Source organism: Oncorhynchus keta, chromosome 4, assembly GCF_023373465.1.
Source record: "Oncorhynchus keta strain PuntledgeMale-10-30-2019 chromosome 4, Oket_V2, whole genome shotgun sequence".
Taxonomy (NCBI): Eukaryota; Metazoa; Chordata; class Actinopteri; order Salmoniformes; family Salmonidae; genus Oncorhynchus; species Oncorhynchus keta.
The window spans coordinates 49,663,327-49,676,235 of NC_068424.1; the positions used below are offsets into that span (position 1 = coordinate 49,663,327).

The 12,909-nt window shown below is 44.3% G+C and overlaps 1 protein-coding gene across 1 annotated transcript; it reads right to left on the bottom strand.

The window, feature by feature from the left end:
• Positions 1 to 5: 5 nt before the first annotated feature.
• Positions 6 to 12,106, bottom strand: LOC118376451 (ubiquitin-conjugating enzyme E2 K). The gene is made up of 7 exons (XM_035763172.2): positions 11,691 to 12,106; positions 3,723 to 3,816; positions 3,443 to 3,501; positions 3,207 to 3,289; positions 2,995 to 3,094; positions 1,159 to 1,287; positions 6 to 990 (listed from the first exon to the last, which is right to left on the bottom strand). The coding sequence occupies exons 1-7, from the start codon at positions 11,751 to 11,753 to the stop codon at positions 916 to 918; spliced, it is 603 nt and encodes a 200-aa protein (XP_035619065.1). The 5' UTR covers positions 11,754 to 12,106; the 3' UTR covers positions 6 to 915.
• Between the last annotated feature and the right edge of the window lie 803 nt (positions 12,107 to 12,909).

Below are 12,909 nucleotides of genomic sequence, written 5' to 3' on the forward strand. Positions count from 1 at the left end.
TTGGATTAATTTACACAGACTTTTAATAGCTTTATTTACAGATGAATTCTTGACAGTTTTTTTCCCCTCTGTTGGCATAATTCAGTGGATGCCATATTTGTCAAACCTTTACATTGTTTTAAACTTCCAGTCTCAATTTGCTTGAGGAGCGTTATTGGTGAACAATGAGGTGAGTGTTTTCCGCTTTGTTGTTTTCTTTCTTTTTAAAAATGGGAATCCAAATGTCTTCCTGTAGGAGGCCAGAACCAAATAAAAAAGTGGGAGGATGAAAGTGATGATTATGAATCATGAGGTGGGTGGGGCTACCTGCTGATGGAGTGGGCTGGGGAGGGGAGTTTGGGAAGTTAAAACTCTTAAAGACAGGTGACATGATACGGATGTGGCTACTGCAAGGGAAAAAAATAATAATCTGTAATGTTTCCTAGCAAGTGCCAAAAGAGTGGAGATGGAGGAGATTATGAAAATGGCTCTGTTCAAACAATCTTAACACTGCTTCCTTACTTTCTTCAAGGTCATAGCTGATGTAAAAGGATTGTATAGTTAAATAGGATGCCAGTGAAGAGTGTTTGGACAAAGCCAGCGAGTGAATGGGGTCCAGCATGTGCAGAGAGGAAGGGCACTTGGTTCAAGTCATTTGATTGAGGTATGTGAAATGGAAGGGTATAGTGCCAATATGAAGATGGCAGGAAAGCTGGAGCCTGGTACAGAGCAGAGACGATGGTGATTATGACTAAGGGGAGAAGTGCCAGGAGGTTGAGAGGGGGTATCCAACAGGTGTGGAGGTAAGGGGTCAGAGGAACAGAGGAGGGCTTCAGGTGGAGGGAGACTGAAGGGAGAGGGTGTGTATAGAGGAGTCAGATGGGGGCCGGGTGAGGTGGTGTGATAGGTGGTTTGGGACCAGGGGGCCGTTGAGACTCAGTTACTGAGCAGTAGCTCTGTCGCAGTCTCCACGTCCCAGGATTTCGATGACAACGCCACTATTACTGCATTCTGTGGAGACGGGACGAAGAGTAGAGGACGTTTATAACACAGTCATAACTATGCTACAGTATTCAAACAAAACAGATCCATTGGTGAACCATAATAAAAATGTAAATGAGTTATGAAGGTATCGACCGCTGAGACAGCATTAGAGCTAGTCACGTGGGGCCCACTCACTTTGTCGAAGCCCATGGCACAGAGTTTGTCTATTTTGCGGGTGTACTCTGGACTGGAGGAGGGGGCGCCGGCGTACACATGAGACCAGAGTCTGGCCGTCTGTTTGAACATCTCTGGGTTCTGCTTATACTGAAGAGTGAGAACACACACAACACTGAGTTGGCAGTATACAAAACATCACTAGGCTACAATTTAGTAAAGCAATTGTACACGAGAGGGCATGCTAAAACTACTTTATTAGCAATTCTTTTGTGCAAAAAAAAAAAGTGTACAATTGCTTTTCTACAACGGGTTATCAACCTATTCATCAGCTACTATATCATCCCTCAACAAAAAATATAGGCTCGTCCCAATGCGTCTATGGTTACTAGCCAAGCCAGCTGACCGTTCATTCTATCGGTTAAGCTGCCAGACGCAACCCAGTCATGAACTCTGTTCAATATCCCCGTCGTTGGTTCTAAATGTTCCGTTGCCATGCTGGCCGGCAACGCCTTTATGGTAGAGTGACCAGACGGAAGCTACCCCTCAGTAAAAGACACATGACAGCCCACTTGGAGTTTGCCAAAAAGCACCTAAAAGACCATGAAAAACAAGATTCTCTGATCTGATGAAACCAAGACTCAATTCCTTGGCCTGAATGCCAAGCTTCACATCTGGAGGAAATCTGGCACCATCCCTACAGTGAAGCATGTTGGTGGCAGCATCATGCTGTGGGGATGCTTTTCAGCGGCAGGGACTGGGAGGGAGACTAGTCAGGATCGAGGGAAAGATGAACGGAGCAAAGCATCCTTGATAAAAACCTGCTCCAGAGTGCTCAGGACCTCAGACTTGGGCAAAGGTTCACCTTTCAACAGGACAATGACCCAAAGCACAGCCAAGACAGCCAAAGCACAGAGCCAAGACAGTCCAGCCAGAGCCTGGACTTGAACATCTCTGGAGAGAGCTGAAAATAGAGGATCTGCAGAGAAGAATGGGAGAAACCCCCCCACATAGAAGAATGAGAGAAACCCCCCCAAATACAGGTGTGCCAAGCTTGTAGGGTCATTCCCAAGAAGACTCAAGGCTGTAATCGATGCCAAAGGTGCTTCAACAAAGTACTGCGTAAAGGGTCAGAATACTTATAAAATGTGATATTTCTTTTTCTTTTTTTTATCAATTTGCAAAGAAAATCAAAAAAGCTGTTTTTTCTTTGTCATTATGGGGTAGTGTGTAGATTAATGAGGTGAGAATAAGGCTGTAAGGTAACAAAATGTGGAAAAGGGGGTCTGAATACTTTCAGAATGCACTGTGAGAAATCAGCATTTGAGGATTATGCTGATTCAACGATTTCGACTGGCTGAGAAAAGATGTCCGTTTCGTCCTGACACTAATTCTCAATAGGACAGCGGAGATCGAATTTCAATACCATAAAAATGTTGCAAATGCCGAGAGACAGACCGCAACGTTGGCACAAACCCCACTTGTTGCAAACCAAATGTTAAGCTCGAAGCAAATCATGTCTAGATGCGTTTTACAGTGGAGACCAACTTAACAAATATGGCGGGCTGGGCTGATGGGACAGCGGATGGAGCAGGGATTTCTCAGATGGATCAGAACACAAGATGCCCATTTTTGCGTCATAGGCTTACCCGTGCTGAACAGGTTTTTTAGTATGGCTGGCTTAGAACACGTCTCAACCAATCACAATGCTTGTTTTGACCAACCCATTGCAGAATAAACCGGTGAGGAGACAGAGCAAGTCTAAAAAAAAACACATTACAAAATCTGCAAAAGACATTCCAGGCATACTTATGCATGATCTCCCTCTCCCACACATGCACACAGTGTTCCTCTCACTTGATTGGCCACCACAGCGTCCTGTGGGTCATCTGGTTCTGCAGCTGCCAGTAAGGCCTGTAGTGACAGCAACACTGTCCTCAGCGTCATAGCTGCCGCCCTGTCAGACACACAGAGGGAACACAGAGTAGTAAGACCTGGGATCAGCCTTAACCAAGACATGACAATGAAAATAAATTTGAATTTTAGAGTGTTGAAATAAAGTGACTCACCACTGGTCTTTGAGGATGTCCAGACATATTGCACCTGTGACTGAGCTGATGTTGGGATGCCAAATCTTCGTGATAAATCGTACCTGGGGGGCCACAGGAAGCACATAAACAAGCAAATTAATTAGCAAGGACTTCACCCTGGCACAGGTCAATGTTGACAAAATCCACAACTGAATGACAAACATCAGAATATGTTTCACACACACACACACACACACACACACACACACACCTACCTTTGGTGGATTGAAGGGATAGGTTTCTGGAATTTTTATTTCTAGTTGATATCTACCACCTGAAAACATTTTTTGGGGGAAATAATTAATCACAGCAAGAAATCTATATCCTTTTGCATGACATGAACAACACTCACTTTAGGTAAAAAGTGCTTTGAATCCTATTGTGGTAAGTTAGGTAATCTGCCTCAGCCCTCAAGTAAACCCAGGCGAGCTTGTCCCAGGTAAAGCTGTTAGGTCTGTCTGAATAGACGACAGTAAACTCCCCTGGGCCTCTCACCTTCATACGGTGTATCAGGTGGCCCTGCGATCTCCCCCTTCAGCTCTGTGAAGTTCTCATCCACCAGGTCCACTTTTATCTGGTTTTTACTCGTCTGTCAGTGAGAAGAGAAGTCAAAAGTTAGTTCTGTCACAGAGCATGGGCCAGGGTGTAAGGAAAGGAGGGGTATCGTCAGGGGGTACCTCATCCCAACTTCCTCTCAACACAGACATTCTCACAGAAGTGAGAACTAATACTTTCACATTAACGGTCTCCTTGCACTTGAGTATGACAGATACCTTGATAACAAGCAACATTAGAAGACGTTTGAAAGTAGTGACTTGTGCCATAGATTCTGATACGATATCCGAACGGGCCAAAAGCTACCGGTATCTTCTTGCATCGTAAAGTGCTCTAGTCTGTAGGGACATTATTTTGCAAACAGTTATGAACATTTCCACATGCCGTGTCGCATTATTCAAGTGTGTTAACTTCTGTGCAGCATGAGTGGGGAGCTAACATGATGTATCCCAGACTCCCAGTGCAGGATAGCAATGAGTAAGTGGACCAGGCACGGTGCACTAAAATAAAGGGTCGGCTGTGCTGATAGACAGGCTTGATCCGCGTGACACATTTGACAGAAGTGCCGAAAGTAATTAAAAAAAAACACACAATATAGAACCGAAACGTCTTTAAAAAAAATCATAGTATCAAAAAAAAGTACCCAAGTTTCAGTATACCGTTTAACACTATTAAGCTGTGGAAGCCAGGTTACGGGGACACCGGTTACCACTCGGTTACGGGGACACCATTCTGCCGAGCACACCCAAACCAGTAGACACCGCAAAGCCCAAGCAAGCCTGACCCGCTCTGGAAGTTTCTGTAACCCTGCTTGGAATATTTACACGATGTTGGCTATTGGTTGAGACACAGGATCCGTTCCAGCTTGTTATGTCAGGGTGGGCGACTGGAAATGTAAAATAAATAAATGCATTTAGGTTATAGTTTATTAAGATGCATGAATACACCACACCAACAGCCTGATAAACAATCAATTGGCTGTTTTAAAATGAATTTCCTGCAATTCCACATTGTTATGGTCAATAGATGTGATAGCATGCTTAATATATGCAAATACGTGATTCTATTCCGTAATAGGGTAAACCGTAAGGTGTTCCAGCTAATCAAATCAACGTTTATTTATGTTCCAGCGTAGTGCAAGCTACACAATACAATGCCTACTCTCAACTAAAGCTCTCCTTGCAAACCGTGCAATTATTCAGCTGTATGTATTTGCGTTTACATTAGGCTATAGCATGTGGTCATAGGCCTATAAGGCTATACTGCAAATTGTTGTTTGTTCCTGAACAAGCCGTATGGCAGAGCTACCCTTCAACACCACAAGTGAAGTATGACTCTGGGGTATCCAGTGAACTTCTCCCATGTGGTGCAGCATGGACCCTATGGCCCCTTCTCCTCCACCTCTGGGATACAACTCAGCACCAAGTCTCCCTAACAACCCAGCGTGTGACTTATTATTCTACATTGGGAGTACCAGGGAGTTGCAGTGCAGTGGGCATGGCTGCATACGTCATAGGGAGGACAGTTAATCGCCCTTATTGAACAGAACATTATGCAACAGAAGACCAGATCCCAGGGTTCATCCTGTCAGGGGAGCCCTCTCCAACAGGTTGCAGTAGAGAACATCGGACAGTCAAATGAAGGACAGCAGCAGGAATTTGTCTCTTCGGCCCCGGCACCGTTGCCAGGTGTGACTGTGACCATCGGGTGTAACTATATTGCTTCTCCGGTCCTGGCACCGTTGTCAGGCACGGCTGCGACTGAGACCGGGCAGGGACACGTCATGTCCTCGGTCCCCGCCGGTCCTCAGGAGTTGCCTGCTACAGAGACTGAGCCCACAACAGATGTCATTCCCGATTCCCCCCTCCACTGCTGTGGAATCTGGGGGAACCCTCTCCTATGTGATTCCAGCAGCATCGCCGAACGGTAGTGAGCCTATGTCGCTGGCTGGACCCTATTCCTCACCGCCGCCAGATCATCACCCTTCAAAGCTACACGGCGAGCCTGTCTGCCCATCCAACACGCTGTCCCTGCAGTAGAGGACCCTCCAGCAGCACCGGTTTGCTGCTACCGCCGATGACCAGTCCGGCAATGACCTGTGCCCATGTGGGGGGGGGGCACAGCCACACTGGTGTCACCAGCTACTAATAGTACAGATTTTTCTGACCCAGCCACAGCCCTGGGTCCCAGGCGTGCACCACCTGACCCAGCTCCAGTCCTGGTCCTGCTGGACTCAACCCTCAACTGTGGGGGACACAACAGACCTCATCGGGGCAGACCACCCAGACTTCACCCCCCAGTGTCCTGTCCCAGGGGCACTACCTATTCCTGCTCCTGGGGTCTGAGCTGATCCACCATCTGCCTTGGACTCACCAGTATTGGCCTGGACTCTGGGTCTACCGGTGGGACCTTCTCTGGGGCTTGCCCTGGGTCCTCCTCTGGGGCAAAGCCCGCCTCTGGAGGAACCCCTGCCATGCCTGCTCTCCGCTGCTGGGGGTTGGCCTGCCTCTGTGGAGCCCCACTTATTAAAAAGCTCAGTGTCTTTCAATGTAGCACCGTCATAGGATGCCACTTTCCAACAAGTCAGTTCAAATTTCTTCCCTGCTTAAGCTGTCCCGGTCAACTGTAAGTGCTGTTATTGTGAAGTGGAAACGGCTAGGATCAACAACAGCTCAGGCGCGAAGTGGTATGCCACACAAGCTCACAGAACGGGAACCGCTGAGTGCTGAAGCGTGTAAAAAAAATAGTCTGTCCTCGGTTGAAACACTCACTACAGAGTTCAAAAACTGCCTCTGGAAACAACGTCAGCACAACTGTTCGTTGGGAGCTTCATGAAATGGGTTTCTATGGCCGAGCAGCCACACACAAGCCTAAGATCACTGTGCGCAATACCAAGTTTCAACTGTTGTGGCGTAAAGCTCGCCACCATTGGACTTTGGAGCCAGTGGAAATGCATTCTCTGGAGGGATGAATCACGCTTCGCCATCTGGCAGTCTGACGGACAAATCTGGGTTTGGCTGATGCTAGGTGAGCGCTACATGCCTGAATGCATAGTGCCAACTATAAAGTTTGATGGAGGAGGAATAATGGTCTGGGGCTGTTTTTCATGGTTTGGCCTAGACCCCTTAGTTCCAGGGAAGGGAAATCTTAACGCTACAACATACAATTACATTCTAGATGATCCTGTGCTTCCAACTTTGTGGCAACAGTTTGGGGAAGGCCCTTTCCTGTGTCAGCATCTATGTGTGTGCACAAAGCAAGGTCCATACCGAAATGGTTTGGTGAGATCGGTGTGGAAGAACTTGACTAGCCTGCACAGAGCCCTGACCTCAACTCCTTCGAACACCTTGGAGATGAATTGGAACACCGACTGCAAGCCAGGCCTAATCGTCCAACATCAGTGCCCGACCCCACTAATGCTCGTGGCTGAATGAAAGCATGTCCCCGCAGAAATGTTCAAACATCTAGTGGAAAGCCTTCCCAGAAGAGTGGAGGCTGTTATAGCCCATTAAGCAGGATGCCCATGATTTTGGAATGAGATGTTCACCGAGCAGGTGTCCACATACTTTTGTAGTGTCATGTAATATATATAATATAATATATATGCCATTTAGCTGACGCTTTTATCCAAAGCGACTTACAGTCATGTGTGCATACATTCTACGTATGGGTGGTCCCGGGAATCGAACCCACTACCCTGGCGTTACAAGCGCCATGCTCTACCAACTGAGCCACAGAAGGACCACAGTAGTGTACATCCCATGTTCATCTTCCTCAGGGTGTTTAAATAAAGTTCCCGTGTGGGTGTTAACTCTTGGGCTGCGTTATTCCAGTCGAACCATGGGTGGTGTCAGTGAGTCACATCCATAGCCGGGTAAAATACGTAGAGCCGGGTCACACTCTTTCACTGGTGCCGTCCTTTCAGCACCAACCGCTTCAAATAAACACGATGCTTAATAGTCCTACTCATCACGTATTATTACAAATAGGTCATCACTTCTCACCATGGTGCTCGTTTAGTAAAGTTAGACAAAAGCTTAATCAATGTCTCGCAAGATCAATGATTAATTTGCATTTTACATAACAGAACCGACTATAATAGTATATCAGGCCTAGAACGTTCCTGTTACACCAAAAACACCTCATTTCTAATGAGATTTTACAGCGGTCAGCTGAAGCAGCATAGTCCATTTGTCTTGTGTGCGCCAAAACTCAACCGAGCGCGCCACTCGGTGGGATACATGCTTCGACTGAAACAAAATGCAAGAAAACGCATCTGCTCTAATCCGCTCATGAAACAGTAATTCAAGAGCATCTAAATGCATATTCCCATGAAACAGAGATATCAATCAAATAGATTGGCACGCAGAGTCAGTTGACGTTTCACCAGTAAAACGTGAAGAATTATCTTTCGCGATTGACAGTGACGGCCTATTTTGAAATTAGGTAGCCTATGCCTAACTTGGTATTGGAGGCTATTAAAAATATAAAATATTTGAGACAATCTATGTGTGGGCGTAGGCAGTTAGCAATTGGAGGATGCATTTTATGCATATTCTTTCATGATAGGCTATTCAATAGGTTACATCTGTCGGTACAAAAGGAAAGAACGTCATAAACAAAAATTGCGCTCCATCACCTAAATAAGATAGCACTACACTACTGGGTTTGCGGCAGTGGAGGCTGCCGAGGGTAGGATGGCTCATAATAATGGCTGGAACAGAGCGAATGGGAATGGCATCAAACACATGGAAACCATATGTTTGCATTTGATACCATTTCCACCCATTCCGCTCCAGCCGTTACCACAAGCCCGTTCTACCCAATTAAGGAGTCACCAACCTCCTTTGGTTTGTGACTATGAACTTCCATTGTCTCCGATTCAGTTGCAGTCATTCGGTTAACAGATTTTTTTTGGTAACAGAATAATGCATTTGAATTACTTCATAAATCATAAACCACATTTGTATTTGTAAAAACAAACTAAATTGGGAGGTCTAACTTTACTTGTTATTTCTGTGAAGTTTCATTATCCTCCCTCATGAGGGAGAGAAAGTAGAAAATATCTTAAAGATGTGGGTTTTTGATAACAGAATGACAAGACACTAGGCAATATTTCTTAACTTATAGAAGACAAATCATTTTTGCACAACTAAATATAAAATGTTGAAATTATTTGGACAATGGACGCAATGCAAGAATTCTACAAAATACTGCAGTAAACAAATCTGTTTCCACTAAAGGTGTGTTTGTAAATTCAATCTGGAGTGCCAGAGTGCGCTGTCAGGTTGTCCGTTAGTAAATTCAGAGCATTTCGCTCTCGGAGCGCACACTGGACGCTCTGGCTGAGGAGTGGGGTACATCCGAGCAGTCTGACCTCACAACGGTAGTCAAGCATCCAAGCTAACTGGCTAACGTTCGCTAGCTACCTCCAGACATAAACAAGAGATCACCTCACTGACCATTTTACTTGCCCTAGCAGAGCTGATTATGCTGTTTTTATGTTATCCAGAGCATTGGTGACTGTAAGTGTGCTGCTGGCAGCAATTTAATTGACGGCTGTTAAATGTTCACTCAGACGAGAGTGCTCTGAAATCAGAGTAGATAGCCAGTGCGAATTTACGAACGCACCCAAAATGTAAATTATGTGGTGGTCAAAATACATAAATAATTTGAAAACAACGTGGCAGTAAAAATCCCAATACTGTGCCATGAACATTTAAATCTGTGGGCCAACCCTTCTAGTGAAACCCCACAAATCATTGTGTTTATAATTACGATGGGTATTCCTCAACCTAGAGTAAGATCAATGTGACATTGTATTGCCAAGAGCTATGGGAAAGTCCTGAGGGTGTTTCACGGTCAACGGATGTCTTGACTGAACTACACTGAACAAAATATACAAGCAACATGTAAAGTGTTGGTCCCATGTTTCATGAGTTGAAATCAAATATCCCAGAGATTTTCCATACACACAAAAAGCTTATGTCTCTCAAATTGTGCACAATTTGTTTACATCCCTGTTAGTGAGCATTTCTCATTTGTCAAGATAATCCATCCACCTGACAGGTTTGGCATATCAAGAACATGATTAAACAGCATGATCATTAAACAGGTGCACTTTGTGCTGGTGACAAAAGGAAATTCTAAATTGTGCCGTTTTGTCACAACACAATGCCACAGATGTCTCAAGTTTTGTCGGGAGCGTTCTGACTGCAGGAATGTCCACCAGAGCTGTTGCCAAAGATTTGATGTTCATTTCTCTACCATAAGCCACCTCCAACGCATCTGTTGCATGTTGCGTTCATATTTTTGTTCAGTTGGTGCTAGCTGTGAGGGGAGGGCCTTACGCCGTTCGCTGAGACAACGAGCCAGAAGAGCGGCAGCACTGCGCGTCATTTGCTGTATTGTGCCAGCGGCAAATTTTGTGATTAATGGTTTTATTCTTTCAAGTAAAAACTACCAGAATTCAGTGGCTACAGCCCTACAATCAATAAAAACATAGCTGAATACCAGTGAATTGAAAATATGTCCCATCTTGTCTTTTGTGCAGCTGGTTCTTGCATGCAGCTCACTCTGTTCTGTGCTTAGGCTAACTATTTGCTGCGGTTTATCCTCCCATCACCAGAGTAACTCATCAACACCAAAAATAACATTACAATGTAACCCAACTCGGATGTAGGCCTACCGTAGAAGTAAACTATGTTATCCAACTAGGAACTTTCTGTGTTACAGTTCAGACTTAGGTGAGAAGCGTTCATCTGTGTTAGGCTGTGTGAGTGTGTGTGTGTGTGGGGGAAGTGTTTTGTGTGAATGTGTTGGTGGGAGGGTGTGTATTAAGTATCTAATTTGCATAAAGTAGTATAAAAAGTGGTATTTTAATTTCATACATTTGTTCAAATTGTTACAAACTCCGTTTTGCATAAAACGACATTATATTAATTATGTACTCCATACTGACACATTTACATAATATAGCATTTGAAATGAAAAGACGTCATAACAATATGACCACCCTATCTTGAGATATTGGACAAAACATGTTGAATTTAAGAATCCAGACAGGTGATTTGATGCCTCTATCGACTAGGGATTAACATGGACCTGTCCCGAGACCTTTTTCAATAAGACCGCTCAGCTACATGTATGGTAAATCCTATCCTCATGAAATAAAGTGTTCTGTGTTTCTGGGAGAAGCATCTATAACATGAAATGCAAAGTATAACACCTGAACCAAAGTTACATTTTGTCCCCTAAAACCCTAATATTCGTTTCCAGTTTAAAAAAAAAAGTGTTTTGATGCATTTCTAATATTTGATGATGATTTCTCTTCAACCTAGCCTGCAACAACACAGGTAGAAAATGTCACACTAACGTTAGATTTCGAACCCTCTGCGGCAGAAGTTGCACCCTGGTGGTAACCAATTATGTATATAACAATCATTGGTGGTAACATATCGTTAGCGGTGTGTGGCAAATATACTTTTTAGCTAGCTTGTTGGCTAAATAACCAGACATCTAACGTCTTCGCCTCTGTAATCATATCAAGCCAGGGTGAGCGTATTTGCGTGGCTTATTTCACTACCCCTGGCCTAACTAGGTTGCTACCTTCGCTAGAAACGCGATCTGTATAGTAGTAGCTGGCATCCAGGCGGGGGGTTTCCTATAAGCTAGCAGCCATAACTAACGATAACGTAGTTAGCAAAAAGCCACATTTTCCTTCGCTTGCAAGCCAGCTAGCGCCTTGTCCTTCGCGTTTGTCAACAACTGGTACCGCTATCTAGCTGTTAGCTAACAAAACACTACTTTCCAACAACAGGCAATAATCGTGTTTGACACAAACTCTGCTAACGTTGCTAGCTACCTAGCGTTAGATTCACGGTCGATTGAAGAAAATAAATCACCAACCTCCTCGCTTTTGAGAACCTCTTTAAATTCCCGTTTTATCCTTTGAACCGCGATGTTGGCCATGATTTCGCCGTGTTTCTGTCGGCAGGGAACACGATCCTCTCGGTCACAGGCCTTACTTGGCTTCAGCCCTCCTAGTTAGCTAGCTAACCCAGCTAATTCGCAGTCCCCCTCGCACTTTCGTTCTCTGCCTCTGTCACTTTAGGATCGGAGCAATAATAACAGCTGCTAGCTACGGCCACTAATTGCTAAGTTCTACTGGAACGTGACCGAGCCCCGATCTCATAAAATATAACGCTAGTTACAAAAGAGCCGATGGACCTGTGTATTTTCTCGCAATATTGCCACTATGTACGCAGTGGACAGAAGGTGGTCCTGGAAACATTTTAATACCAACTACATGCAAGCTGAAATTCGGGTCATGTGATTTCTACAGCATTGATACCCTCCCTGTCATTATAACATTTTAGAGGGGCTTCTTATGTCTGCAATAACTGGTAGACGTACTTGCATGAGTGGAGAATTAAAAAACAGGCACACATTTGCTTGTATATGCTTGATTATTTTGTCCAAAGTCAACGTTCATTAATACATAATGACAATGTACATTATATTTCTTGTTACCTGGACCTCACTTCTTATCATCAATGATGCAACATTCAGAACCTACCTATAGAATAGTATGTATCTGGGACACTTATAAGGTCCACTGTACACCTTCATAAACCCTGGGGGTGTATTCATTACGCCAGTTCTGTTGGAAAACATTTAGTTTGTTGCATTGCAAATTTTTTTTTAACAGAAACAGTTTACTCCAAATAAAAACGTTTTACAACGAAAATGTGAGTTTCTATTGGACAAATTCAGGTAGGTCCCTCAAAGTTTTGTTCTGTTTGCTTCCGCTTGGTTCTTAAACGTAGACGGGTTCCGTTGCAAGATGTAATGAATACACCCCAGTCTTGATTATGATGGATGAGAACAAGGTCAAAGGTTATTCTATTAATCTGTCATAACAAAGCCTTTCCTTATTTGTATTCATTGTCTTTCACTGCCTCTACCTATAAAAACTGTTTCATGTGGAGATGCCACATCATTACATGACAACTCAAGATGATGTATCATATGTCAGTAATTTAACATATTACCGAAGTTACATACTAGACTCTGTGGTGAAACAATGGTACTAATGCATCCTCTACTCTGGGGGATTCCAATCAAA